This window comes from Physeter macrocephalus, chromosome 14 (assembly GCF_002837175.3).
Source record: "Physeter macrocephalus isolate SW-GA chromosome 14, ASM283717v5, whole genome shotgun sequence".
NCBI classification, from domain to species: Eukaryota; Metazoa; Chordata; class Mammalia; order Artiodactyla; family Physeteridae; genus Physeter; species Physeter macrocephalus.
Genome location: NC_041227.1, coordinates 86,901,136 through 86,928,917, shown reverse-complemented (window position 1 = coordinate 86,928,917; position 27,782 = coordinate 86,901,136). Strand labels below are relative to the sequence as shown.

The following is a 27,782-nucleotide window of genomic DNA, read 5'->3' as shown; positions in this document are numbered from 1 at the left end:
TGCTAAACCCACCGGTCCTAAGCAAAAAGATTCTGAAGAAGTGATGAAAGGTATTTGATAAAGAAACGGAATCTTGAGAAGGTTTTGCAAAACCCGGAGGTTCTAGACATTGTGTAATGCGATGAAAGCGTATGAATGGGGGGCTTAAGCAATCATGGGGAGGGTCACAGTCAGAGAGTTAATATTTAAGCAAGAACTAAGGGATGACTTGAAGTTATAAAAGCAAAGGCCAGGAGGGAGCAGTGGGGAGGCCACCTTACAACATGCCTTCGAAAATTCACCATTAGATATGTGCTCAACAGAAATGGGTAAAAACCAGAGCCCCGTGATATGTTCCTGGAGACTTTTGACATTGCTCCTTGACCAGCAGTGCATTTGGTTGAGTTTATCAGCCCCCGAAATATAATCAAATCTACGCTACATCTTTTCCTGAGATAACAGATATTTGATCTTTTAGTTCCTTGATTTTCCAGACCAGGGATTCTAGTCAAAGGAAAAGGAGGTTTGTTTTGCCTAATTCTAAGGGGATCCTATTCTGATTCTCAATTATTTTCAATTTCTTTAACCACAGCTCACAAATAATTGTAACGTAAGGAATGAATTACATGGAAATAATCCATTATGGGATTTTGTTGGGGAGCAGATGTCTATTTTAAAGATTTCAGTTTCTCCCATTTCCAAAAAAAAAAAACAGGTCAGTGTTTACACATTCTCGGCATTCTGTCACTTACCTCATCTGTCATAATTTTTCAGAGAAAGTACTGATTCTTCAGTAACATCTGCGCATGCCTTTGGTTTCGAGGCTGCAATTTCTAAGGCGTGAGTCCCCTGGATTCACTGAGTCTGATGAGGAGTCCTCTAGGTAGCTTTCTTCCTATTTGGGGCTTTAGCCATCTCATACTCATGGTTAGTCTAGCCTTCCTGACTTGAAGATAATTTCCCTAACGGAGAAGAGAAAAGAACAAAATAGAAGTTGAATAGCCTTTTCCCCTGTCATCGGTTGACGTAATAGCATCCGTCCCCAAGTAGTCTGATTAAATGTAATTAAAATAAACTCTGGATTCATTTGAATGACTTTCATATCTTGGGCTATGTGTTTTCATTTTTCAGCTCTTTTTAAATATAGGCTTAGATTTGCCCCAGAAACTGAGAAAAATGAAAATGTGTTAGTAAGGGAATAGAGGAAATAACTCATAGATTTTAAGGAAATTGATTCTTTGTGGACGGATATTTATTGTGTATATATATATATATATATATATATATATAATCAAGCCAAACAAATGGTTTCAAGGTGGGGAAATCAGAAGTTAATTAGCAGAAGGCTCCTCCCCCCACCCAACCCCCCTGACATTCTGCATATTGGCGGGTTCAGTGACGGGTTGGCACGAAGGATAAACTGTCTGCTTTTATCAGTTGGCTGTAGATTTACCACCTTAATTAGCCAATTCTCCTGAGAGACCTCAGGGGCAATAATAGATCAAGTAGCCAAAAAAGTTATCACTGGAGAAGGCACTTCACGTTTTTCCTGCTTCCATATACTTCTCGCCAATGCCTCGAGTCTTTCTCAGTTAACTTAATTCAACTAACGATGCAGAACGATGCATGTTAGTGAAGCCCTGTATTTGGTATTATGAGTGAACGGTATTGAAGATTACAGAGCTCCTACCTTGAGACCCTTACATTCCCGGGCCAACTAGGACAGATTTGTGCACAGACAGCTTGAGATGTGGTGGAACGTGGGCAGTTCCGTAAGGCAAGGTTCTAGTGAAAGAAGGGATCAGTTAGCTTAGGGGATCAGGGAGGCTTTATGGGCAAGTATGAATTGAATAGACCTTGCCCTGGGTCACTTGGTAGAATTCTCACAGTGGAGGCGGTGCCCAGAAAGTCGTTCCCAGTGGGAGACCCAGTGTGACCCAAGGCCGTAGAGGTAGGAAACTGCGGAGTACGTCTGGGGACTCTGAGAAGCCTCGTGCATGGAGCAGGGTTTGCAGAGCTTGCGGGCATGTGATCTCACTGTCGCCATCAGTGTCTTCCCACAGTGTGGCTGCGGTCAGACACAGCAGCGTCGCCTGAAGTTAGTTGGAAATGCAGAGTCCCAGGCCCCGCCCCAGACTTACTGAGTCAGAATCTGCATTTAAAAAGATCCCAGGTGATTTGCATGCGCACTGCAGTTTGAACAAGGTGATCTTTATTTTTTTTTTTTATTTTTATTTTTTTTTTGAAGTTGAACAAGGTGATCTTTAGAGAGCATCTGTGTTGTCCTTAACTTGCTGTCCTTTGCCTCATGTGGAAGCCATACTATTTCCTTCTACCGGTAGCCACTTCGAAATCTTTTGAGAATCACTGAAAACCTGGATTTCCTGAAGTTTCAACTTGAATAATGCAACAGTTACTACTGACTCCTTGTCAGAGAGGAATTTAGCCCCTTTCCTTTCTTTCGATCTCCTCCTGCCCACTGCCTCCTTCTTTTCTCACTCTTTTGTGTCCCAAGGCTACTCCCTAAAAAGCCTGCATACAGCTCTCTGTCTCAGAGTCTCCATCCGGGAAACCCAATCTAAGACAAGAGCTAAATCTTCAGCAGAGGGAAGTTACTCTGCTTTAGGAAGGGCAGTCGTGAGCCTCTGGGGAGAAATCGGGAGGAGGAAGTTATGCAGAAGAAAGAAGCTGAATCAGGGGCAGAATGTGGCACAGTGGGGTGCTACTGCTTTCTGTGACTCCCCGAAACTTTAGTTCAGTCTGTGAGAATCGTGGCATGTTAGGGCTGACGAAATTTCTTGTGGAAACTGGTTAGGGCCTGATTTCTATACCCCGTTGACCCAAGCAAGACAGACACCTCGGTCAGGCGCTCAGGCAGGGCGTTCCCAGTCGGGATCTGAGTTCCATCTGGGGACACTTTTCTGAATAGCTCAGGTGAGGGTGCAACCTCCCAGTTCATCTCAGACTAAATCTTCACCCTAGAAGAGGCCAGAACTGCATCATCGCCACGGATGTTAGACTTTTCGACACATGGTAGAGGAAAATAAAGATGTGGCTTGAGAGGGGACTGGGGAGTCCATCTCAGATTCAAAAGGGGAATTATGAAGACCACTCTGAGGCCAGTCCTTTTAGCCAAGAAATGATGCAAACCCGCCGAGGAATCGCCAAGTACGCATGCGTGTATTTTTAAGGGATTAGGACCAACCTTTATAGGTGGATGGCCGGAAGGAAGCACGTGAATGCCAACGTGAGTTGGAGTACTAACCCGCAGCTTCCGCGCGGCCCAGCTTCAACAGGACGGGAAGCACCACGGACCATGATTCACTGCAGCTGTACTCTGTCAGAGTCTCTGCAGGAAACCGAATCCACTGCAGATGGTCCAGATGAAGAGAAATACGTGAAGAGACCACTCCCAGCGAGCTAGCCTCCGTTTGGGAGGCAAAAAGGGATGAGGCGTTACCCAGACACCAGCAGCAGAGAGAAGCCGTGGCCATCCCCGGGGCTGAAGCCAACACGGGGAGGAAGTCTGTTCGCAGAGCCCATAGGAGTTGCAACAGTAGAGGCGGGACCACCTGGGGGGCTGCAGTCGTGGAGGGAAGCCGAAGTTGAAGTGCCCGAGATGGGAGGATGAAGGAAAGACGTATCCTGACCTCCCGTTCCTCCAGTTTGCAACCTCTTGCCCAAATTTCCTATCAGTTGAACCCAATCAGAAACCATATGGAAAGAGAGCCTGGGGCGATATGGGACACAGAGCAGAGCAGAGAAAGGTGGAGAAGAATCTGTTGGGGGTTGGTGGAGAAGAGTCGGCAGATGGAGAATAATTGCATAGGGCTGCTGTCTGGTAGGAAGTTCCGCTCTTAAAAAGAAAACAACTCGGTAGCCTCCAGCGTGTGGGTTTGGGACAGATTATTCCAGCAGGCACATGCTAGGAAAGATTGGTTGGCAGGAAATCGCAGCTCAGACGGAGATCCGTGCAAGGTCCCGGGTCTGGCCCTGGAGAAGAATGGGCTTGTGTGATGCTTCTGGAGGAGGTGCCATGGTGGGCTTGCAGCCAGGCTTCTGATAGCACAGTGTCTGTGCTCTCTGTCTGCATCTAACGTTTTGTCATCCCAAAGTTGGTCCACTGCTTTGCTTGGCAGGGTGCTAAAGGGTTCTCCTGGCATCCATCTATCCCTGGCTTACTGCCCTCAGTACTACCGTTGAGGAAAATTGGTGAGAACAAGGTTTACTGAGTAGGTTTGGAAAACTCCACTTTCTGTCTCCTGCTGGAAAGCTCTTTTAATAGGTCACGGTCCTGAGGGGGCCACACAGGCCTGTCTATATTGTCGGAACCTAAGGAGAACCTACTCTCTGCTCATCTTCTCTGCAGAGAGTAGACCTTAGCGCCCTGAGAAAGTTCTTAGAGTTTGCAGAGGTAACTAAAGATCTAAAGCTATAATTCTCGTAAGCCAGAAAGAGAAAATAAATATCGTATATTAATGCATATATGTGGAATCTAGAAAAATGGTACAGATGATCTTATTTGCAAAGCAGAAAGAGAGACACAGACGTAGAGAACAAACATATGGACACCAAGGGGGGAAGGGGTTGTGGTGGGAGGAATGGTGAGATTGAGATTGACATCTATACACTACTGTGTATAAAGTAGCTAACCAATGAGAGCCTACTGGATAGCACAGGGAACTCTACTCAGTGCTCTGTGGTGACCTAACTGGGAAGGAAATCCAAAAAGGAGGGGATATATGTGTACATATAGCCGATTGACTTTGCTCTACAGTAGAAACTAACACAACATTGTGAAGCAACTACACTCCAATGAAAATTGTTTTAAAAATCTTGAAACAAAGATGTAATTTCACTAGCTAACCAGTCAAAAAATAAATAAATAAAGCTGTAATTCTCCATCTTCTGCGTGTCTCTCTGAGGGAGGACAATGTGCTGCTCTTCGGAGGTTGGAATCCTTTCAGATGTCTTTCTGCACCTTTGAGTTCCAGAATGTGAAGTCATTTCTACCACTTTAATATATGTCTTTCTGTCCTTATTGCTACCTTTATGTCTCCCCTGAAATACCATGGCCTTGTCACTGGTTTGGATGTCTCTGGTGTGGCCCTCTATCTGCACGCTGCAACTGGAGGGATCTTCCCAAAATGCAAGTTTCCTTAAAGCATGTCCTTGCTTAAAATCCTTCAACAGTTCACCATTGAAGATTCTAGTAGACGCTTTACCGCCTGGCCACCACCCACCCTCATTCTCATCTTTCCCCAACATCAGCTCTCCTCCACCCAACAGGCACATGCACACACACACACACTACCATCCACCACACACCATTCATTACTATGTTTCAACTCTACCGGACATCCCTCATTCTTCTCTAAGATGTCAATATATGGTCTCTTGAATTTTCGGACTCAGGGTATCAAGATGTAGAGACCCATTTTACTCCCCTGGGTTTCTTTTATAAACATCTTGGAAGAAAACTGCCTGCAATGTTTGCTATAAATGAAGTGTGTGATCTTCTCATTAGTTTCTTTCTTTCTTTTAATCATCCTAAAAGGAGTCTCATAAGTCATGCTTAGGATTTACTGGGGTTGCATAATAACGAAGCCAGTCTCCTGATTTAGCAACACTTCTGGGATTTCTCCATCTCCCACTGCAGGGCACAGATGCTGTGCCTGAGAACAGATCAAGATAGAGGATTGGAAACCAGGGCTGTCCTGTTGATGGCTTCAAGTGGGGAGAACGAGCAAAGTGATGTACTCAGGGGGATTTTTCAAGTATTAACAGAGAAGGGAGTTTAGAGTGTTAGGACACTGGGCTTAGACTGACATTTTGTATGGTTGTCATTGAATATGGAACCAGAAAGTAAAAGCTCTGCATTAAACAAAAAGAGGGAAATCTTTTATTAATACTGGTTCCTAGAGAAATTTATTTGGGAGCCTCAAAATTTTTCTTTATATATTTTTAAAATTTATATTTATTTATTGATTTGGCCGTGCCACACGGCTTGCAGGATCTTAGTTCCCCAACCAGGGATTGAACCCGGGCTATGGCAGTGGAAGCGCCGATTCCTAACCGCTGGACCACCAGGGAATTCCCTTTAGTTTTTAAAAAGATAATATAACATCTTCAGGGACTAAGCACTATTCTAGGTGCTGGGGAATAGGGAAATAAAGAGAAAAGACAACGTCTGTGCTGTCATGGGATAAGACTGGGAGAAAACAGACACATAATTATACAGTGTTGGGTCAGTTAATGATAAGAGCTGAGATGGAAGATAAAGCAGAAGCAAAATGATAGTGTAGGATGGGACAGGGTGACTATTTATAAGGGCTAATCAGGAAAAGCCTCTTTGGGGAAATGAAGTGTGTTCAGAGACCAGATTGAAGTGATGCAGGGGGCTCTGCAAATATCTGGGGAAAGAGCATGCCAGGAAAGGGAACAGTAGGGGCCAAGGCCTTGATATGTTCAAGGAAGGACAAGGAGGCCAGTGTGGCCACACGCCATGAGCAGGAATGGTGAGAAACAAGAGCAGACAAGCAGCCAGAGCTGAGATCCTGTAGGCCTTGAGGGCCATGGTAAGGATTTTGGATGCTATTGGGTCAAGGGAAGCCATTGGAGGATTGAGTGCAGGAGAAACGTGGTCGGTCAACGTTTTCAAAGGATTGCGCTGGCTTCTGTGTGGGGGGTTCTCCCCATAGGGGAGAAGAGAGGAGAAGAGCAGCAGAGACGCCAATAGGAGGATGTTACAGGTCTGTGTGACATGTTACCATGGCACGGACTAAGATGCCAGTGGTGCAGAATGGGAGATGTGGTTGGATTCAGGATGTATTTGAAGTAGGTTAGAAGGATTTTCTGTTGAATGGGATGAGGGTCTGAGTGAAAGATAATCCAAGATATGTGTCCTGAGCAAATGGGAAAATGATGTTGCCCTTTACTGCGGGGGTGCCCAACAGAATTGGGATGAAAATTAAGAACATGCTTTGGATAGTTCAACTCTCAGCAGCTTATTAGGGATGAAAGTAGAAGTGTTGTTTGGGTAGCTGTATATTCAAATTTAGAATTTGGGGTGAAGATTGGGACTGGAGAGTTTGTCAAGTAAATTCAGGATGTGTTCATAGTTAAAATTATGGGTTTTAATTGATTTTATTGAAGTATAGTTGCTGTACAATATTACATAAGTTACAGGTGTATAATATAATGCTTCACAACGTTTAAAGGTTATACTTCATTTATAGTTATTATAAAACATTGGCTGTATTCCTCATGTGGTACAATATATCCTCGTAGCTTATTTTATACCTAATAGTTTGTACCTCTTACTTCTCTACCCCTATGTTGCCCCTCCCCGCTTCCCTCTCCCCACTGGTAACCACTAGTTTGTTCTCTAAACATGTGAGTCTGCTTCTTTTATATTATATTCACTAGTTTGTTGTATTTCTTAGATTCCACATATAAGTGATACAGTATTTATGGGTTTTGATTTTAAAAATTCTTTAGGGTGTAAGGATGGAGCACAGAGGAAGTGCTAGGTCAGGGGGAAGAGAGGAATACATCCAAAGAGACTGAGAAGGATGGCCAGTAGGTAGTAAGAAATATAGCCATTTGGACTTCTCAAAGCCGTGTGAAAAAGTGTTCTAAAAAGGAGGGAGTCAAAAATGTTTTTAAAATCAGGTCCATCAGGATGACTGCTATTTAAAAAAGAATGGAAAATAACAAGTGTTGGTGAGGATGTGTTGGAACACTGCTGATGGGAATGTAAAATGATGTAGCTGCGACGGAAAACAATATAATGGTGCCTCAAAAACATAAAACTAGAATTACCAGATGATCTAACAATTTCATTTCTGGGTATATACTCAAAAGAATTGAAAGCAGGGACTCAGATATTTGTACACCTATGTTCATAGCAGCATTATTCACAATAACCTCAAATTGGAAGCAACCCAAGTGTCCATCAACAGATGAATAGATAAAGTATGTGCTATACATACAAGGAAATATTATTCAGCCATAAAAAGGAAGGAAATTCTGACACATGCTACAACATGGATGAACCTTGAAGATATTATGCTAAGTGAAACAAGTCAGTCGCAAAAGGACAAATATCACATGGTCTCACTAATATGAGGTACCTATAATAATCAAATTCATAGAGTCAGAAAGTAGAATGGTGGTTGCCAGGGGTTGGAGGAGAGGGGAAATGGGGAGTTATTGTTTTTAATGAGTACAGGGTTTCAGTTTTGGAGGATGAAAATAGCTCTGGAGGTGGATGGTGGTGACGCTTGCACAATGTGAATGCACTTTTTTTGTTTTTAATTTATCTTTTGGCTGCACCGTGCAACTTGTGGGATCTTAGTTCCCCGACCAGGGATCAAACCCAGGCCCATGGCAGTGAAAGCACTGAGTCCTAACCACTGGACCACCAGGGAACTCCCAGTGTGAATGCACTTAATGCCAATGAACCACACTAAAGAAAAAAAACAAACTATACTAAAACTAACTAAGAAAATTTTGCACTCAAAATTTTAGCCAAAATTGTGAATTTTCTGCTATGTATATTTTACCACAATGTTTTGTGTTTTCTTTTTGAGGATGTTTTTTTCAACAAATATTTTGGGACAATTGGATATCAATATATTTTTTTTAAAAGCTAAACTTAGATCCTTATCTCACATAATAAACAAAAATCAATTCAAAATGGATTATAGTCCTACATTTAAGAGCTAAATCTATAAAAGCCTTTGAAGAAAAAACAGGAGAAATCTTATAACTTTGGTTAAGCAAAGATTTCTTAAATAGGACATCAAAAGCATAATTCATAAGATAAAAATTAATAAATTGGATTTCACTAAACGTTAAAAAGTCTTCTCTGAAAAGACGTGGTTTAGAAAGTTAGAAAAAATCACAGGATGAAAGAAAATATTGGCAAATTACATATCTGAAAAAATGGTTTATCTCCAGAATATAAAGAACTCCTATAATTCAATAAGGAGACAAACAACCCAATTAAAAATGGGCAAGATAATTAAATAGACAATTCATCAAAGAAAGTATATGAATGGTTAATAAACACATGAAAGGTTGCTCGACACAATTAGTCATTAGGGAAATGCGTATTAAAACTACAATGAGATACAACTATACACCTACTAAAATAGCTAAAATCCAAAAGACTGAACATACCAAGTGTTGGAGAGATTGTGGAGAAACTGAAATCTTAAAGCGCTACTGGTGGGAATGCATAATGATATAACCACTTGGAAAAGAGTTCGGCAGTTTCTTTAAAAGTTATATTTAAACGTCCTAAAAGATCTGTCAATTCAGTTCCTAACTATCCACTCAAGAGAAACAAAACGATATATCTGTACCAAGACTTGTAGGCATATGTTCATAGAAGCATTACTCATAAAAGCCCCAAAGTAGAAACAGTCCGAAGGTCCATCAGCTGGTGCATGGAGAAACACGATATTATGTAGTCATACACTGGAATACTATTTGTCAATCAAAAGGAAGAAACTACGGACACAAGTCACAACATGGCTGAACCTCAAAAGCATTATGGTAAGTGAAAGATGTCAGATACAAAGGACCACATATTACATGATTCAGTTTACATGAAATACCCAGAAAAAGCAAATCTACATAGAATGAAGATCGATAATTACCTGGGCTGAGGTGGGAGTGAGGGTTGACTGCAAATGGGCAGGCAGGAACCTTTTCAGGTGATGGAAATGTTCTACATCTGAATCAGGTTATGGTTGCACAGCTTTATAAATGTATTAAAAATTGGCGACTTACAAGGGGCATATTTTATGGAGTGCAAATTATACCTCAATAAAGCTGCTAAAATTGTTTTAAAGATTTTTTTTAAAAAGAGAGAGTACTGTGTACTAATTGCTGCTGAGAGACGTGATGCGGAGACGGAGAAGAGGACAAGCAGGGCGTTAGTGCCTTGACAAGAAAGGCCCATCCATTAACTTTAACAAATTAGCCTCTCCTCTTCCTATTTATACAAATAACACAATGTTCATATCAGACAACTTAGAAAGTACAAAGAGAAAGAAAAAGAAAATCACCCATAATCCAAAGACAACCACCATTAACATTTTGGCCAGTGCAGCTTTTGAAAACTTTTGTCACGTTCTGGCTGACATTATTTCCAGACTTTTATGGAAAAAGGGAATTCCTGGAGGTGGCGCCAGGAATGTGCCTTTTTAACAAGCCTCTCCAGGCAATTCCAATTCATATCAAGGTTTAAGGACAAGCAGCCTAAAAGAAGAACACGGCTACTCCAATGGAAATGCTCCTTTACATAAAAAGGAAAGAAGAACTATCACAGATTGGTCACCAATTTAGAACATGTACCACATCCTGCAGGATGGAGAAAATAGTGAGGCAGAGAGTGATGAGATGCTCACGAACCCTCTTCTTCCTTATGTCAATAAGTTAAATGATATTTCCCAGCCTTCCTGACAGTGGTCAGAGGACGTGCTATTGAGTTCTGGCCAGTGAAGTGTGGGCAGAAAGAATACTGGCCACGTCCGGGCTTGGCTCTAAGTCTCCTGTGGGATCCTTCACTTTTATCCTCTTTGCTCTTCAGCCGTCAGAACACAGAACATCCAGATGCGTTCTTAGGGTTAAGAGATGATGGTATAATCAAATGGGAGAGGATTTTGAGTAACTGGGAAGAGAGAAAGCCCTGTTCGCAGAGAGCTCTAGCTTAGGAAAAGCAAGGGAAAGATGCTTCCAAAATGGGGAAACCACTGGAGATGTGCCTGGCCACACCCCTCTCTATTCTGCCAGGAGAGGCATCTGCCCCCTCCGGAAATACACTGGCTCAAGAGACTTTCATAGTAAATCAAACTGGGAAAATTATTATCAGGCAGACGTGTCAGAGAAGGCAAGGACAACCATACAATAAATTCAAAGGGATAAAGGAGGAAAAAATTAAGAGAGACTATAACACCTCAAACAAAATGAAGTTTGGGGGAAATGCTCCTGGGAGAATTGTAGGAGGACTGTCTCTAGTACAGAGTGAGCTGATGTTCACCTACTATGCACAGGTCTGGCTGGTTAATTACACCTAGTTTCTAGACTGATGGATATTCCATCATTCTTGGTGCCAATGACACAATGAAAGTTGATAAATATTTTGCACATCCCTTCTGGATGCGGGGAGAGGGCATGCAGAAAGGCGGCAGCCTCTCTGGAAGGCCTTTTCAAAGCTGGGAGCATTCAGAAGGCAGTGGAATAGCTGGAGGAGCCCCACGAGAGTCCTCAGACAGCATTAGAGGGCTTTATGATGGCTTGACGATAGAAAGCTACCTTTGCTCAGTAATGTGGGGTTCCCAACCTTCTCAGCCCATGCGCTAGCCCCCTCCAAACTCATGGTGGAAGAATCCAATGTGCAGTTCCATGCTATCAAATATGCAAGGTGCATGCAAGGCAAACACCTAAGAGGGGCAAAGTATGAAGGACCTCTTGGCTTTCAAAATAGCACAGCCATTTAAGTCACCAGGGGAAGTCAAATGGCTTAATTCTGATTATTCTTTGGAATGCCTAGAAAGTAGCCTATAGTGGCGTGCAAAAGACCAGGGAACGAGGACTCTTTGGGGAAAGCCCCAGTAGTCAAACTGCCTGCCAAGAATTGGCAGCAATAACTAAAAGACCAAAGTCATTAGTCTCTTTCTCTTTATTTCCAGATCATTTGCCAGTTTTCCCAACACCATTTGTTGAATAATCTACCCCTTATTTACTGATCTGAAATGCCAACTTCATCATGAAACACATTCTCATGTGGTCGTGGATCCGTCACTGAGGTTTGTATTTTGTTTCTTGTTATTCTCTGTGAAGTACAGAGTTTGAAACATATCTTTTATTTATTTATTTATTTATTTACTGTATAGCACAGGGAACTATATTCAATATCTTCCATTAACCTATAATGGAAAAAAATCTGAAAAATTATAGATATATATGTATATGTATAACTGAATCACCCTGCCATACACCAGAAACTAACACAACATTGCAAAGCAACCACACCTCAACAAAAAATAATTCATCAAGCTTAAGATTTTAAAATTGCACTGTGTGTAATTTATACCCCAATTTTTTAAAACACAGACTAATATATATGTATACATACCATATGCACATTATATATAAACACATATATAATATATATGTATGCATTTTATATATATAATATATATGCTTGTAGGTAGATATTTTATAAATATATACATTATATATTACATACATGTTACCATTTCCAAATCTAATCAAGAAATTATTCTTTTGGCTACTTTTTTTTTAAGATTTTTTTGATGTGGACCATTTTTAAAGTCTTTATTGAATTTGTTACAATATTGCTTCCATTTTCTGTTTTGGTTTTTTTTTTTTTTTTTTGGCTGTGAAGCACGTGGGATCCTAGTTCCCCAACCAGGGATTGAACCCACACCCCCTGCATTGGAAGGCGAAGTCTTAAACACTGGACCGCCAGGGAAGTCCCTTGGCTACTTTTTTTTACTCCTGGCAGTTTTGATTTTTTTTTTTTTACCATCTTTATTGGAGTATAATTGCTTCACAATGGTGTGTTAGCCTCTGCCCTACAACAAAGTGAATCAGCTGTACACATACATACATCCCCATATCTCCTCCCTCTTGCGTCTCCCTCCCTCCCTCCCTATCCCACCCCTCTAGGTGGTCACAAAGCACCGAGCTGATCTCCCTGTGCTATGCGGCTGCTTCCTACTAGCTATCTATTTTACATCTGGTAGTGTATATATGTCCATGCCACTCTCTCACTTCGTCCCAGCTTACCCTTCCCCCTCCCTGTGTCCTCAAGTCCAATCTCTACATTTGCGTCTTTTTTCCTGTCCTGCTCCTAGGTTCTTCATACCATTTTTTTTTCTTTAGATTCCATATATATGTGTTAGCATACGGTATTTGTTTCTCTCTTTCTCTTCCATATACTGTTCCCCATAGTGGCTGTATCAATTTACATTCCCACCAACAGTGTAGGAGGGTTCCCTTTTCTCCACACCCTCTCCAGCATTTATTGTTTGTAGATTTTTGATGATGGCCATTCTGACTGGTGTGAGGGGATGCCTCATTGTAGTTTTGATTTGCATTTCTCTAAGTATTAGTGACGTTGAGCATTCTTTCATGTGTTTGTTGGCAATCTGTATATCTTCTTTGGAGAAATGTCTAGTTAGGTCTTCTGCCCATTTTTGGATTGGAGGTGATACCTCATTGTAGTTTTGATTTGCATGTCTCTAATGATTACTGATGCTGAGCATCCTTTCACGTGTTTGTTGGCAATCTGTATATCTTCTTTGGAGAAATGTCTATTTAGGTCTTGTGTCCACTTTTGGATTGGGTTGTTTGTTTTTTGTGTACTGAGCTGCATGAGCTGCTTGTATATTTTGGAGATTAATCCTTTGTCAGTTGCTTCGTTTGCAAATATTTTCTCCCATTCTGAGGGTTGTCTTTTCGTCTTGTTTATGGTTTCCTTTGCTGTGAAAAAGCTTTTAAGTCTCAATAGGTCCCATTTGTTTATTTTTGTTTTTATTTCCATTTCTCTAGGAGGTGGGTCAAAAAGGACTTGCTGTGATTTATGTCATAGAGTGTTCTGCCTATGTTTTCCTCTAAGTGTGTTATAGTGTCTGGCCTTACATTTAGGTCTTTCATCCATTTTGAGCTTATTTTTGTGTATGGTTTTAGGGAGTGTTGTAATTTCATTCTTTTACATGTAGCTGTCCAGTTTTCCCAGCACCACTTATTGAAGAGGCTGTCTTTTCTCCATTGTATATTCTTACCTCCTTTATCAAAGATAAGGTGACCATATGTGCGTGGGTTTATCTCTGGGCTTTCTACCCTGTTCCATTGTTCTATATTTCTGTTTTTGTGCCAGTACCATACTGTCTTGATTAATGTAGCTTTGTAGTATAGTGTGAAGTGCGGGAGACTGATTCCTCCAGCTCCGTCAAGATTGCTTTGGCTATTCGGGGTCTTTTGTGAAACATATCTTTTAAATCAAATGAATTAATTATATTATTCAGATCTTCAGCCTCCCTATTTTTGCCCATTGATCTGTCGAAGATTTAAAGAAGTATAATAACTTCCTCACCACCATTCTTATTCTGTCAATTTCTCCATGAATAGCAAATATTTTGTTTTTATGTATTTTGATGCAGCGTTATTGCCCAGATAAAAATTTGTTATCAACGACACATTCTCTGTGAGTTGTAACTTTTGTCAAAACAAAATAAGCCTTCCAGTCTTAAAATCATAGAGAAAAGGTGGCTTGATTTTCATTTCTTTTCAAAATCATTCCAAACAACAAGGAGAAACTGAAACCCAAATTCCATCTTTGATGAAAGCAGAAGACTTGTACAACCCCAAACAATATACTCCAACAAAATTAGATAGTAATTCAAGAAAATGAAAGACTGAAGACTCAGAAAGGTGGGGAAAGGGGATGGAGGGATGTCCCAGCTGACAGTGTGGCTTCAAACCTAGAGATGGAGCAGAAGGATGGAGGGCTCAAGTAGTGATGTCTCCTGAAAAAGGTTCGAAATGATAGATTATCTGACGGATTTAAGCACATGAAGATAATGTTGAGAGATATCTTACAGACCTTTTGGTATTTATGGGAAAAGTTAGCCACAAGTTCAAGGAAAAAAAAACCTTAAGTAAATGAAAATTAATGAGGCAAGCTCTGACTCCAGGCAAAACAAAAAGATGTACAAGAAAGAAAATACTTACGACAATTACTGGTTAAGCAGTTAGCACTATTTACATAGAGATAATAATAAAAACACCTGTGACACACAACTGTTGGTTACCTTGCCAGTGTCTACACTCCTTTCTTCCTTGATTCCAAACCTCAATTTTGTTCAGGCAGCAATGTGCCTATCTACAAATTCTTGCAATGTTAGATTACCTTGCAGTTGGAGGTGTGTGACACAGAGCCTGCTAATGAGACATGAGCTAAGTGTTCCTAGGAAACTTTTTCTTCTTCTATCTCCTCTGGCTTCCCTTCTTCCTTCCTTTTTTTTCCTTCCCTGAAACATGGGTGCAACATTGGAGGTGTAGCAGCTGTCTTGTGACCATGAGGACAAAAACTACGAGCCTAAAATGGGAGAACAGAAAAACAAAAAAAGCCTGGGTCCCTAAGGACATCTTAAAACCACCACATCAGCTTTTGACTGCCTGAAAGCCATTGCTAGGTGTGTTTTCTGTTATTTGCAGCCAAGCACATTCCTCACTGATACAATAGTGGATATGGACAAACCTCCAAATTGTGATATAACTACAACAGAAGAATGAGAGCAGAGTAAAATGGGTATAAAAAAATCCTTTGCTGGCAATATAAGAAGCTAATATCATTGATCAACTGAGGTCTGTTCATGTCCATTAATTTTAACATGTTTCTTACATATAAGAAACAGCCAAAAGAACTGAAAAATGTTGCCTTTAGAATGTTGGATGGGGATGAGGGATAAGGACCTGACATATTTGTTATATCCTTTTAGAAGTAAAAAAAAATTTAGACTGTGCCCATGTTTAACTTTTTTTGATTAAAACATTAAATTAATTAAAAAGTAAAAAAAAACTTTGTCTCATATAATGTCTTTTACCTTAGATTTTTTTACTTTGTCTTCTATTAATATGGTAACTTCCATTTTCCATATTTTTCCTTTTTAATATTTCAGCCATGTCTTTTCCCATGCTTTTATCTTAGTCTGTTTGGATCATTTTATTTTAGGTGTGTAAACTGTAGACAGTACATACTCAGGTTTGGTGTTTTGACCCCATTGGTTTTGTCTTTTAATAGAAAAACTTGATCCATTTGCTTTTATTGATACAACTCCTATGTTTGATCTTTGTTCTGTCATCTTTTTCTACGCTTTCCACCTTTTTATGTTTTCTTTGCTTTCTGGCTTGACAAGTGGATTTAGCGTTTTGAAAGACGTGTTTCGTTTTAAGCTCTACTGATTCTTATCTTTAAGGTTTTTCAAAAATGCATTTCAAAAGGCATTTCTTTAAAAAAAGGCATTTCTTAAACTGTATTTCCTTAACAGTCTGAACCAGGACTGAAATGTTAATTCCTCCAATTATTATGTTTAAAACAGTACATAGAACTTTCCTGCCTACTTTCTTTTCTGCTTTGCTTTTCTTCTTTTTCTTTTCTTCTCCCTCATGATCCACATTCCCCTTCTTTTCACAACATATTTTTGAGATTTTTATATTCTGTCAACTATTTCATACTTTTATTCATGTAACAAACCGTGTTCCATATATTATACTAGATAATAAGCGTAGAGAAAGGGACACAATTCTTGCCCTCCAGGCACTTGAAGGTGACTAGGGAAGTGATGGTAGTCCAGGGAAGTGGCACAGTAGAGGTCTGCCTGTGTTATGGGGGAGAAACTAGGAGAGGCATGAAACCTGGACTGGCTTCTCAGGGAAGACTTCCTGGTGGAGGGGGCACTTGAGCTGAATCTTAGAGCATGATGTTGATAACCTAGTCCAAGAGTGGGGAGAAATCTTTCTAGCAGCGGGAGCAGCATACGTAAGGACAAGGAAGTAAGATGCCTTGGATTGTGATAACTACAAACAGCTCAGTGTTGCACGAACATGGTGGCTGGTGAGAAAGGGAAGGGTCAGGGGTGTGCAGCGAGAGATCCACTCACTAGGTCATAGATGGCTTTGAATGTCCCTCTCCAGAAGAATGCTAGTGAAGAATCCTAAGCAGGATGCAGATGGGACGCGGGGAGGGTAGCAACGAGGATGGAAGGTGGCCGGCCTTTTATGAGGACATTTATAATGAAGGTAATTAAAATAAAGAGAAAGTGATGGAACAGGAGAAATAAGTATAGTCAGCAGACCTCAAGCCTGTGACCTTGGAGAGACAGCAAGGAAGTTACCTCTCCACATGCTACTCCAAACTCTCTGGTCCAATTTTTCTCCAGCTCCAGGCAAAGCTCCATTGGAAACGGGATATGACTTTCCAGTTGATACCATGAAGAAATATCAGCTCTGGTCACAATCCAGTGGTTTGAATGAGCTGTCTTTTGAGGAGTAGGAGATTCGGGCAGAAGATGGGAGAAGATGGAAGTCACTTCAAGCCCAGTTTAATGAGTCCAAAGAGGTTACAGAGAAACCAGGTAAGCCCCTTTCCCCTGCCTCAAATTCTCACCCATCCCTCGGGAAGTCTTTCATTGTTTAAACAGAGATCATTTAATAAGGTGTGGCAATGTTAGGAGTTACAAGCAAAAACATGGTTTCTTAGTTCAGCTCTGGGTTTTGCAGGGTAGAGTGATGTGGTTTTGAATAGATGAGAGAGGAAGTCTTTAATTTGGTAATCCTCATACACGTACATAACACCTTTTGTTATTGTCCTACGGCCCTCCGGTATTTTGTTCTATCTTTTTCATTCTTTTTCCGCTTTGAACTTCAGTTTTTGAAGTTTGTATTGATGTCTTCAAGCTCATTAATTCTTTCCTCGGCTGAGTCCAGTTTATTGATGAGTCCATCAAAGGTGTTCTTCATTCCTGTCATGGTGTTTTCATCTCTAGCCTTTCCTTTTGGTTCTTTCTTGGAGTTTCCATGTCACTGCTTCCATCCATTACCAATCTGCCAATCTGTTCTTGCATGTTGTCTACTTTTTCCACTAGAGCCCTTAGAATACTAATCATAGTCATTTTAAATTCCCAGTCTGCTAATTCCAACATCTCTGCCACATTTGAGTTTGGGTCTGATGTTTGCCCTGTCTCTTCAACCTGTGTCGTTTTTTGTTTTGTTCTGTTTTTTGTCTTTTAGTATGCTTTGTCATTTTTTGTTGCAAGTTTGACGTGGCAAACTAGGTAAAAGGAACCCAGTACTGGTTCCTGCAGAGTTTTCTTCTCCTGATCTTCAGCTCCAGTAAGGTGTGATTCTTTGTCTACCTGTCTGTCTCTTCCATTTGTTGGGGGAGGGGGTAGCAGTTTGCCCTATGATGTCAGTTTTCTGATTGATCTAAGAAGAGCTGTTGATTTTCAGTTTGTTCATATTTTCTCCTGTTGTGTGGGTGGGAGAGTTGAAGTCCAAGTTCCTTATATGTTGGCCTGGAAACCCAAAGAGTCCTTAATTTGAAATTTTATTCATCAGGAGTTGATAAAGAATACTAAGGAAGCAGGTTTTAGAATTTTAGAAGGAGAGGTTTTCGGCATGACAAGAAAGAACGAGGCTTTTACCTTCAAAGGAGGATGCTTAACTATATCCGGTCTTTTTCTCAGAAACACAAAGAACTTTAGAGGGCTCTCCCTCCCATTTTGCAGATAAGCACACAGAGGTTCAGAGAGGTAAAGCGATTTTCTCAAGATCACACAGCCAATGACAGATCTGGGGCTTGAGTCCAGGTCTCCTGATAATAATTTCAGTGTTCTTTCCGGGACCCATAGGTCTCCCTGGTCTATGCTCCTGGGGGTCCTTTAACCTTCATCCACAGAGATGATGGTTACAACAACAAGGAATCTGGAGGAGGGGGGTGTGTAGCCTCGTAGGAGGGTAGGCGAGGAGGAAATACTAGGATGATTCAGATCCAGAAAGAAACATCCTGAGTGTAGGAAGAGGTGTTTTGAAAAGGAAAAGGGACTCGGTGGCTATGGGAATGTGAGAGTCACCTTCCCTCTTGCTCCGTGGAGCTCAGCACCCCTCCCAAACCTGACAATTGTCTGCACACTAGTGCCCTCTAGTGGCCTGAAGAAAGAGATCATTTCCCCCAAATTTGACTACATTGGAAACTTGAAGCTTGAGCCCCTGGCAGGGAAAGAAAAATGTCCCTCCTCCATCCCTCACTTTGGTTCAGAGATTTGTCTAAGCAGATTTTTTACTCTTTTACCCTTTAACTTCTTTTTGTTAAACAATCCAAAGACATTTAAAAACATGTGTGAAGGAGAGCATTACCCCATCTGGAGAACCATATGCACCCAAGTGTGAGGATGGGGGAAAGGAAGCCATGGGAATAAACACACAAACACAGCCAGGATGTGCAGACACAAATACACATTCCTGGCGCGGATGAAGGCTTCGCGGAGCCTAAAAGTTATAAAATTTGGGAATCTCCCTTTGAAAATAAAAAGAATATGAAAGTACAAATACAAAATTAAGCACAGAGCTTTGGAAGAGTCCATTCGTCAGCTTTATGGTGAATAATCCCCGCACATACCCATCTGTCCGTGCCCACACAGAGGAGAAATGAAGGTATAAAGCAGAGCTTTTTTGAATTTTCACTATTGTCCCCCAAATCCTACATAGGCTAAGAATGGTCCACCTCAGTGAAGTCACCTTGGAAGGCAGTACAATTATTCTTACGATGTTACCATTGTTCAAAAGTTGTCTGGAATTGTTCCTTTTAATTCAGATACTGCCTTCAGATACTGTGGCATATTCCTTGCGATGTCATTAATGATGACTTTATCATTTAAGTGCAGAGTCTTTGTGTGTGTGTGTGTGTGTGTGTGTGTGTGTGTGTGTGCAATAGCCAAATCCACACAGATAAGTACTAAGAGGGGTACTCTAGCTGGCCGATGCTGGTTTCGGTCGAGAGTAAAGGGTCTCTTTAAAAGCTATGAAGCTCTCTGCCCTTTCATTGCTTCTATACTATCCTGTGAAGACATCCCCCTGAAAAGGAGCTGCAAAATGATTTTAGCGATGAAACAATCACTGGACTAGGTGTCTGTATGGGGTGGCCGTGAGACTGCCTCCCAGTCTTCCACCTATAGGAAGGACAATTGACAGGGGCCCAGCTGCAGAGCCGGGGAAGCCACCTGTGCACACGAAGGCCAGGGCTCCTCCCAGCTCAGACCCGCATGCAGCAGGGGCACGAAGGCAGACCCGTTCCTGGCGGGGACTCCTGGGATGGCCGACCTCAGCACAGAAACATCCCCAGACTTTGCTGATCCTTTTGCAGATGACATGGCAGCCTAGGACATTTCCGTCAAACCTTCTCTTTTTCTGTCCTTCACTCAAGGTCAAACTTCTGTGTCACAGTCTGATGGCTCTTCCGGCTTGTCTGGTCTGCTCCCTATTTTTTTCCCCCGCCGGCATTTTTCCTAAAAACCCTTGCACAGTTAATCCTATCTTGGTCTCTGCTCCTTGGAGGACCAGACCAGCTTTCCGCAGTGATGACTTTGAAGAGCAGCACCATCTGAGTTTTCTCTAATGTCTAAGTAACTGTAATAAAGAATCTGGCCCCATTCTTTTTAAACGTTTTTAATTGAAGTATAGTTGATTTACGATATTGTGTTAGTTTCAGGCATACAGCAAAGTGATTCAGTTTTCGGTTTGTTTTTTTTTGGGCGCACAGTGCAGCTTGTGGGATCCTAGTTCCCCGACCAGGTATTAAAGCCGGGCCCCCAGCATTGGAAGCTCAGAGTCTTAACCACTGGACCACCAGGGAATTCCCCCAAAGTGATTCATACATATGTATCTATATATATATTATTTTTCAGATTATTTTCTATTACAGTTTATTACAATATATTGAATATAGTTCCCTGTGCTATGTAGTAGGTCCTTGTTGTTTATCTATTTTATATATAGTAGTGTGTATGTGTTAATCCCATACTCCTAATTTATCCCTCCCCCCTTTCCCCATTGGTAACCATAAGATTGTTTTCTATGTCTGTGAGTCTGTTTGTTTTGTAGATAGGTTCATTTGTATCATATTTTAGATTCCACATACAAGCGATATCATATGTTATTTGTCTTTCTCTGTCTGACTGACTTCACTTAGTAGGATCATCTCTAGGTCCATCCATGTTGCTGCAAATGGCAGTATTTCATTCTTTTTTTATGGCTGAGTAATATTCCATTGTATGTATGTACCACATCTTCTTTATCCATTGATCTGTCGATGGGCATTTAGGTCGCTTCCATGTCTTGGCCATTGTAAATAGTGCTGCCATGAACATTGGAGTGCATGAATCTTTTCGAATTAGAGTTTTCTCTGGATACATGCCCAGGAGCGGGACTGCTGAATCACATGGTAGCTCTATTTGTAGTTTTTTAAGGAACCTCCATACTGTTCTCCACAGCGGCTACACCAATTTACATTCCCACCAACAGTGGAGGAGGGTTCCCTTTGCTCCACACCCTCTCCAGCATTTATTATTCATAGACTTTTTGATGATGACCATTCTGACTGGAGTGAGGTGATACCTCATTGTGGTTTTGATTTCATTTCTCTAATAATTAGTGATGTTGAGCAGCTTTTCATGTGCTTGTGGGCCCTGTTTTTTATGTTCAACGACTGACAGTTTTTAAGCTCCACCCCTCCCTCTACCCCTTGTACCCCACGTCTGGGGAAACTGATAAGAAAGCCTCCTTGGCGCCAGCAGGAGAGTGAAACCCAACTAGCCCCCGCCCCTGCCTGAGAACTCTCACCGGGGCCGCATTCCTTAACTGCCCTAAAAACCCAGGCCTGGCTCCCTTCCTCCATCTCCAAAGTTACTTGGGGTCTACTTAAGAGTACTGCCCTGCTCTCCCCAGGGACCTCAAATCCCTAAGTAATAAAACTTTTCATACCTTCTTGGTGAGGGTGCGGCATCACCAGTGCTGACATCCGAACCAAATCGTGGGAGGGGATACGCGTACCTCTGAAGGGTGGTCGTAACAGTAACACGGTGTCGTCAGTTGCCGCCTCTTGCAGTTGGCTACTCAGGTCCACGGCTGAAGGCAGCTGCTACGAGGTACCCCGCCTTCTCACTTGCTAGGACCACCAGCTCTGTGGTCAGCCCCCTTCCTTCAGGGCGTGTAGAAGGATGCCATTCAGTAAAGAGAGTACCACCCCCCCACTCCTCACACACAGCGGCCACATGAAAGGAAGCGAGAGGGAGAGGAGGTGGCATTTTGAAGGAGTGCCAGTTTGTGAAAAGGCGCTCTAGCCTGTCCTCCGCAACGCTAAGAGGGAGAGCAACCAGGAGAATCAAGGGGGTTCAGGAAAGCGCCTGAGCCTTCCCTCCCTCCACTAGGCTGGGGACCGGAGATCATCTTGGTCGAAAGGGGACAAGAAGATGCCTCCTGTCAGAGGTGTAGAGGGCAGAAGGGTATGCCAGTAGGGAGCCAGTGATCCTCCTCGTTTCACGTGGCAAGCCTGCGTGTTTCCCGACCAGGCGTGAAGGAGAAAGCTCCAGACAGCTTGAAACCTGGTATGGTGGCCCCATAAGCAAGATGAGATGGGTAGACAGTCTGGAGTGGCTACTGGGAGGAGAATGAGGAACACATCACAACTAGGAGTTGAATCCGGGGGAAACGTGCAGGGGGCAGCGCTGCCTAGGGCTCCCTGAAACACCAACAGATATCCTCCCTGAAGTAACGGACATTCTTTTGGAAACTTGACACTGAGGCAGAACCAGTGGCTACTGGCTACTGAGTGTTAGAGAGGAAACAGCAGCCAACAGAAAGAAGCAACTTTCCCACTGGACAGCCAGGGAGGAGATGCTCCACCCATCTCCCTCCCCAGGGCCCCAACCTCAGCTTGGTATGTACCACCCTCCCTGTTCTAAGCCGCTGTTGTTGAGTTTGGGCCCCTATAGTTGGGGGAAGAGCTGGGGGATGGTCGAAGAGGACTTTGGAATGACCGTGAAATTAACAACTTCAAAAACAACACGGGAGTCTGAGAAAGGAAACCAGACTGACAGAATAACACAAAGGGACCAAAAAGTTATGGAATTCAGCTATGATGTCATGAAGGGAATCCACTATCAGGTAGGGGGGGAAAAGGAGTTAACCCAAGTAGCAGCAGAAACTGGAAAAACAAATGGATCTTTGTGATTCTATTCCAGTGAGTTAATATCCTTCTCTAAATCAGCAGCATGTAATTTTTAAAAATACAAAATCAATCTTTAAAGGAAATCATTAAACATCACCTATAATCTGGTGCCTGCTAGGTATACACCCACAGTTCATTGCTTTCACATTGCTAAACAATGTTCATTTAAACAATAGGTTACACGCATTATTTTCAACCTCTGTGCTTACGCTCACGAAGTTCTTTCCACCTTGAATATCAGACCCCGTGCTCCAAGTCTCATCTCTCAGTGTAAAATCTTATGTTACTAGAAAAACAAAACCATCCTTTTTCTCTCCATTCAGAGTCTGGGGAAGAGAATGCTCTTGGCTGGCTAGGAATTTAATCTCGCTCTTCCAAGAACTAATTACAAAGCCCCTGTTAGGTCTTAGCGTAGTCATGAGGGCAGTTCTTAAGAGGCATAAAGCTGGAAAATGGGCCCACTTCTTATTTCCAGCAGGCTCTAGGGGGTCCTAGTTTGAAAGGGTGGGCGCGCGTACGCTGTTCAAAAGTAAATGATATGAGGTGTTCATTACACGTAGAGAGGAGGCTTTGAAAGCATCGGGGATGTAAGAAAACTACTTCTCTTCCACCTTCTGGGTTTAGAGTGTAATATCTCTGATAATTAATATTTATCCTTGGGAAAGGCAGATGTGCCCATGGTGGAGGCCAAATTGGAAAGAAACCCCACAGCTTTCCAATGAGTTATCAATAGAATAAGGGGGATCGTCAGTAACTCACTACGTACAGAGGCCGCTAGGGGAAGAGGGGTGGTCCCTGGTGGTCCCCTGGTTACGACTTCTTTCTCCCAGTGAAGGGGAGCCGGGTTCAATCCCTGCTCAGTGGACTAGATCCCACATGCATGCCGCAACTAAAAAGATCCTGCGTGCCGCAGCCAAGACCCGGTGCAGCCAAATAAATAAAATAAAATAAATATTTTTTTAAAAATACTCATAGGAGGGAGAGTAGAAGAGGATTCACAACGAGGAACAGACCCCCAAACGGGAGAGCATGGCTAAGAGCTGGGGGAGCGCAGGAGGGCGTTCCCTGTGTGGGTTTAACTTGGTGAGCGTTTTCCCCTTGTACTAGGGTGAAAGTCATATTAAGGTTTTAAATATCTGTGCCTCTCTATTATGTAAATGTCCTTTGGGTACTGCAATCCTACGTAACAGTTGACATATATATACACACATACACGTATATATGCAAGTATTATATACATATATATGCTTATATATATGTAAAATAGTGGTGTTACGAAGAACAAAGAAACAAACTAATGGAGAGAAGCAGGGCCTGCCCAGTCCCCCTTGTTTGCGTGGCCAGGCCCAGGGAGAAGTGTCCTAGCTGGGAGATGCTTTCCAGCGGAATGTTGCAGGAACGGCGGCCGGGCTGGGATCTGTGGGCGGGAGAGGAGGCTGGGGAGGCCTGCAGCCGAAGCCCTCCCCCTCCCTGCGTGTACAAGACGAAGGTGCCCTTTCAAAGTGGGAAAAGGCTGACATGCTGGTTACTCTAGTCACTTCCCAAGGCTGTCTTTCAAATGCCGCATCCTTTACTGAGGCCTCCCTGAGCTCATCCAAGCTAGAAAGAACCCCTCACGCCTCCGAAAGCTGAGAGCCCTTGATTTGGTGGCTCTTACCAGTATCTGCTTTCAGTGAGAGTCCTTTACAAAGTGAGTCTTTGCCCAGATACCTTCGTTTGCCTTCACGTTCCCTGGTGCCCGCCCCCCTCCCTCACTGTTCTCCATCCGGCTTCCTGTTGGGCTGAGCTGTAAGCCCAACAGATACCCTTGTTCTCTGGCTTCTGTTGGCCCATGGGGGGCCCTTACAGTAGGTGAGAGGAAGGTGGGGGTAATCGGTCCCCTAGTTCTTTCCCTTGGAGGTCACCTCAAGGTTAACTCTCTCAACTGAAGCTCGCTCCCTTCAAGGTGGCTGCACTAGAAGACTCCATCCCCTTCCAGGTTCCAGTATCCACTCCACACCTTAGCTCTGTAGGTCCCACGGAGGATAACACCTTGACGGCTACTAGCCCAGGCCACCACACTCTCCCTTATGCTCTCTCTATATTCATTCCTTTGTAACTAGTTCTTCAACTTATCTTAATCTGTGCGTACCAAACGTTTCCAGCTGAGACCCTGCCTGATACACTCCCTTACTAAATACATGGGGGGGCATACCAGTAGATGTTTGCCTTATGCTTATTTCTGAACCAAGGCTAAGACAGAGTCTTGACTATTATAGGTGCCCAGTAAACTTTTGTTCAGTACTAAGCGTCTAGAACTGAGTTTCTCAACCTTGGCACTATTGACCCTTTAGGACAAATAACTCTTTGTCAGGGGCAGGGGTCGGGGGGCTGCCCCGTGCGCTGTAGGATATGTGGCAGCACCCCTGGCCTCTGTGTACTAGACCCCATTTTTGGCAAAACCAGAAATGTCTGCGGACGGTGCTAGATGCCCCTCCCGCAAACACCAGGGAGCAAAACTGCTCCCTGTTGAGATTCAGTGCCCTAGGTGTTCGCTCCTTTTGTCATTTCAGCATTCATGTTACAAAAACCAATGTCATTACTTCATAGCAGCAGTTCATAATGTACATGTATGTGTATACACACATACATGAATGAATACACACACACATTGGGACCCACAAGCACAAAACACTTCAAAGTCACATAATCTGACATGTATAAACATACTTGCACACGTGAAAATGTATTTGAAAAGAATTCTCAAAGTTAGGATATCACAGACGTTCTTTCTTATTCTTAAAAACAAAATCTTTATTATCAAGTGAAAAAAAAAAACCACCCACAACGTGGAGATAACATTAAATGAGATTTCTTTGACCTTTACAGAGATTCATGAGCTTAGATCTTCAAAAGATCATAGGCGTAAGCATAAATGTGGTGTGCTAAACGGTACATGAAATAGAAGATGATCAAAAGGAACAAGGCGCTTCCAGGTACAATACTGAGAACATGCGGGTCTAATGATTCTCTTCCCTGCCCGCCCACACCTAGATATTCATTGAAAGGACCGCGGCTTGCAAGCCCAGAGACACAGATTACCAAGTCTTATTTTGCTGCTTGCAAGAGAAGTGTGTTAGGGGCCTCAAAACCCTTAAAGCTACTGTGTTGGTCTCCGTGTATGATCTCAGGTTCCACTGACCTTCTTTCTGTTATAACCACTTGCTTCCTTTCCAGTTCTTTCTCTCTCCCACCAATGGATACTGTGTCAGTATCTCCATGTTGCACAAATCCAGGGGACGCTATTCACTTTATTGAGGAGCTTTCCTCTGCTAGCACACACTCTCTTATTAACAGCAACAACAATAATAGTACAGTGTCTCCTCCTCCCCCTGTTAGAGGGGTTGAGGATAGTGTGGGGCTGTCTCGAGAAGTATTTCGAAGTCCTGGGTGTGTCCTGGATGATGGAGGAAACTTTCCCAGAGTTGTGGTGCATGGAACTGAGCCACAATCCCTGGAAACTGTGTCCTAAGACTCAACTAGGCAGTTTAAAATAAGGTCACCGATTCAGACAGAGCTGGACAGAGAGGGAGAGTCAACGTATGAAGCCATTGAGATCAGCCATGATGGGAGCCAACAAAAGAAAGGTCTGGAGTCAGTAAGAAGAAGCCTAGGATCATTCGTGAGCCCCGGGAAGTTCTAGAGGCAAGTGCAAGCCTCTGTGGTGGCTTTCTGTGTTGATCCCCAAGCAGCCGATAAGAATATGCTGGATTTAAAGGGATAATAATGTAAAATCAACCATGATAACAGCAAGCAACTTAACTGAATTTCCACCAATCGGATGCACCCAAGTGACACTTTGATTTGAAACAAAGTTAAGAGGAAAGTGTGGATCATCCACTTGACAGAGAAAAGCAAAGGTAAAACCGCTTTCTAAATACGGCAGAGGTAATTGCTTCTGCTCTGTTCCTCGCGCATAATTGTTCCTGAACTTAACCTGAAGTCTGTTCTATCAGCCTTTCCAAAGATTTTCTCAGTTACTAAATACCATTTAATAAATTCCTCCCTACTTAAAGTAGCTAGAGAAGATGGTATGGTCTACAACTACAAGTGCAGCAATCCTTGGATTTTAATGCAAGCTCTGGGTGTATGTGTGTGTGTGTGTGTGTGTGTGTGTGTAGTTACTAAATACCATTTAATAAATTCCTCCCTACTTAAAGTAGCTAGAGAAGATGGTATGGTCTACAACTACAAGTGCAGCAATCCTTGGATTTTAATGCAAGCTCTGGGTGTATGTGTGTGTGTGTGTGTGTGTGTGTGTGTGTGTGTGTCCTAAAATACCACATTCGACAATAACATGAATTTGGAAATTAGAACACTCCCTAACACCATACACAAAAATAAACTCAAAATGGATGAAAGACCTAAATGTAAGGCCAGACACTATAACACTCTTAGAGAAAAACATAGGCAGAACACTCTATGACGTACATCACAGCAAGATCCTTTTTTTTTTTTTTTTGTGGTACGCGGGCCTCTCACTGCTGTGGCCTCTCCCGTTGCGGAGCACAGGCTCCGGACGCGCAGGCTCAGCAACCATGGCTCACGGGCCCAGCCGCTCTGCGGCACGTGGGATCTTCCCAGACCGGGGCACGAACCCGCGTCCCCTGCATCGGCAGGCGGACTCTCAACCACTGCGCCACCAGGGAAGCCCGCAAGATCCTTTTTGATCCATCTCCTAGAGAAAGGGAAATAAAAACAAAAATAAACAAATGGCACCTAATGAAACTTAAAAGCTTTTGTACAGCAAAGGAAACCATAAACAAGACGAAAAGACATACCTCAGAATGGGAGAAAATATTTGCAAATGAAGCAACTGACAAAGGATTAATCTCCAAAATCTACAAGCAGCTCATGCAACTCAATATCAAAAAAAAAAACAACCCAATCCAAAAATGGGCAGAAGACTTAAATAGACATTTCTCCAAAGAAGATA

At 42.6% G+C, this 27,782-nt stretch overlaps 1 protein-coding gene across 7 annotated transcripts in view; it reads left to right on the top strand.

The window, feature by feature from the left end:
* The window catches only part of ADPRM (ADP-ribose/CDP-alcohol diphosphatase, manganese dependent), a 421,658-nt gene that overhangs the window by 343,126 nt on the left and 50,750 nt on the right, over nt 1-27,782 (top strand). For 6 of the 7 annotated variants that reach the window (XM_055090473.1, XM_055090471.1, XM_055090470.1 and 3 more), the window contains 2 exons: nt 11,685-11,801; nt 16,965-17,159. In XM_055090473.1, the coding sequence (XP_054946448.1) occupies nt 11,685-11,741 (57 nt within the window). In that variant the 3' untranslated portion in view covers nt 11,742-11,801; nt 16,965-17,159. The remainder of the gene's footprint in view (nt 1-11,684; nt 11,802-16,964; nt 17,160-27,782) is intronic. The other variant, XM_055090472.1, reaches the window with a different exon arrangement.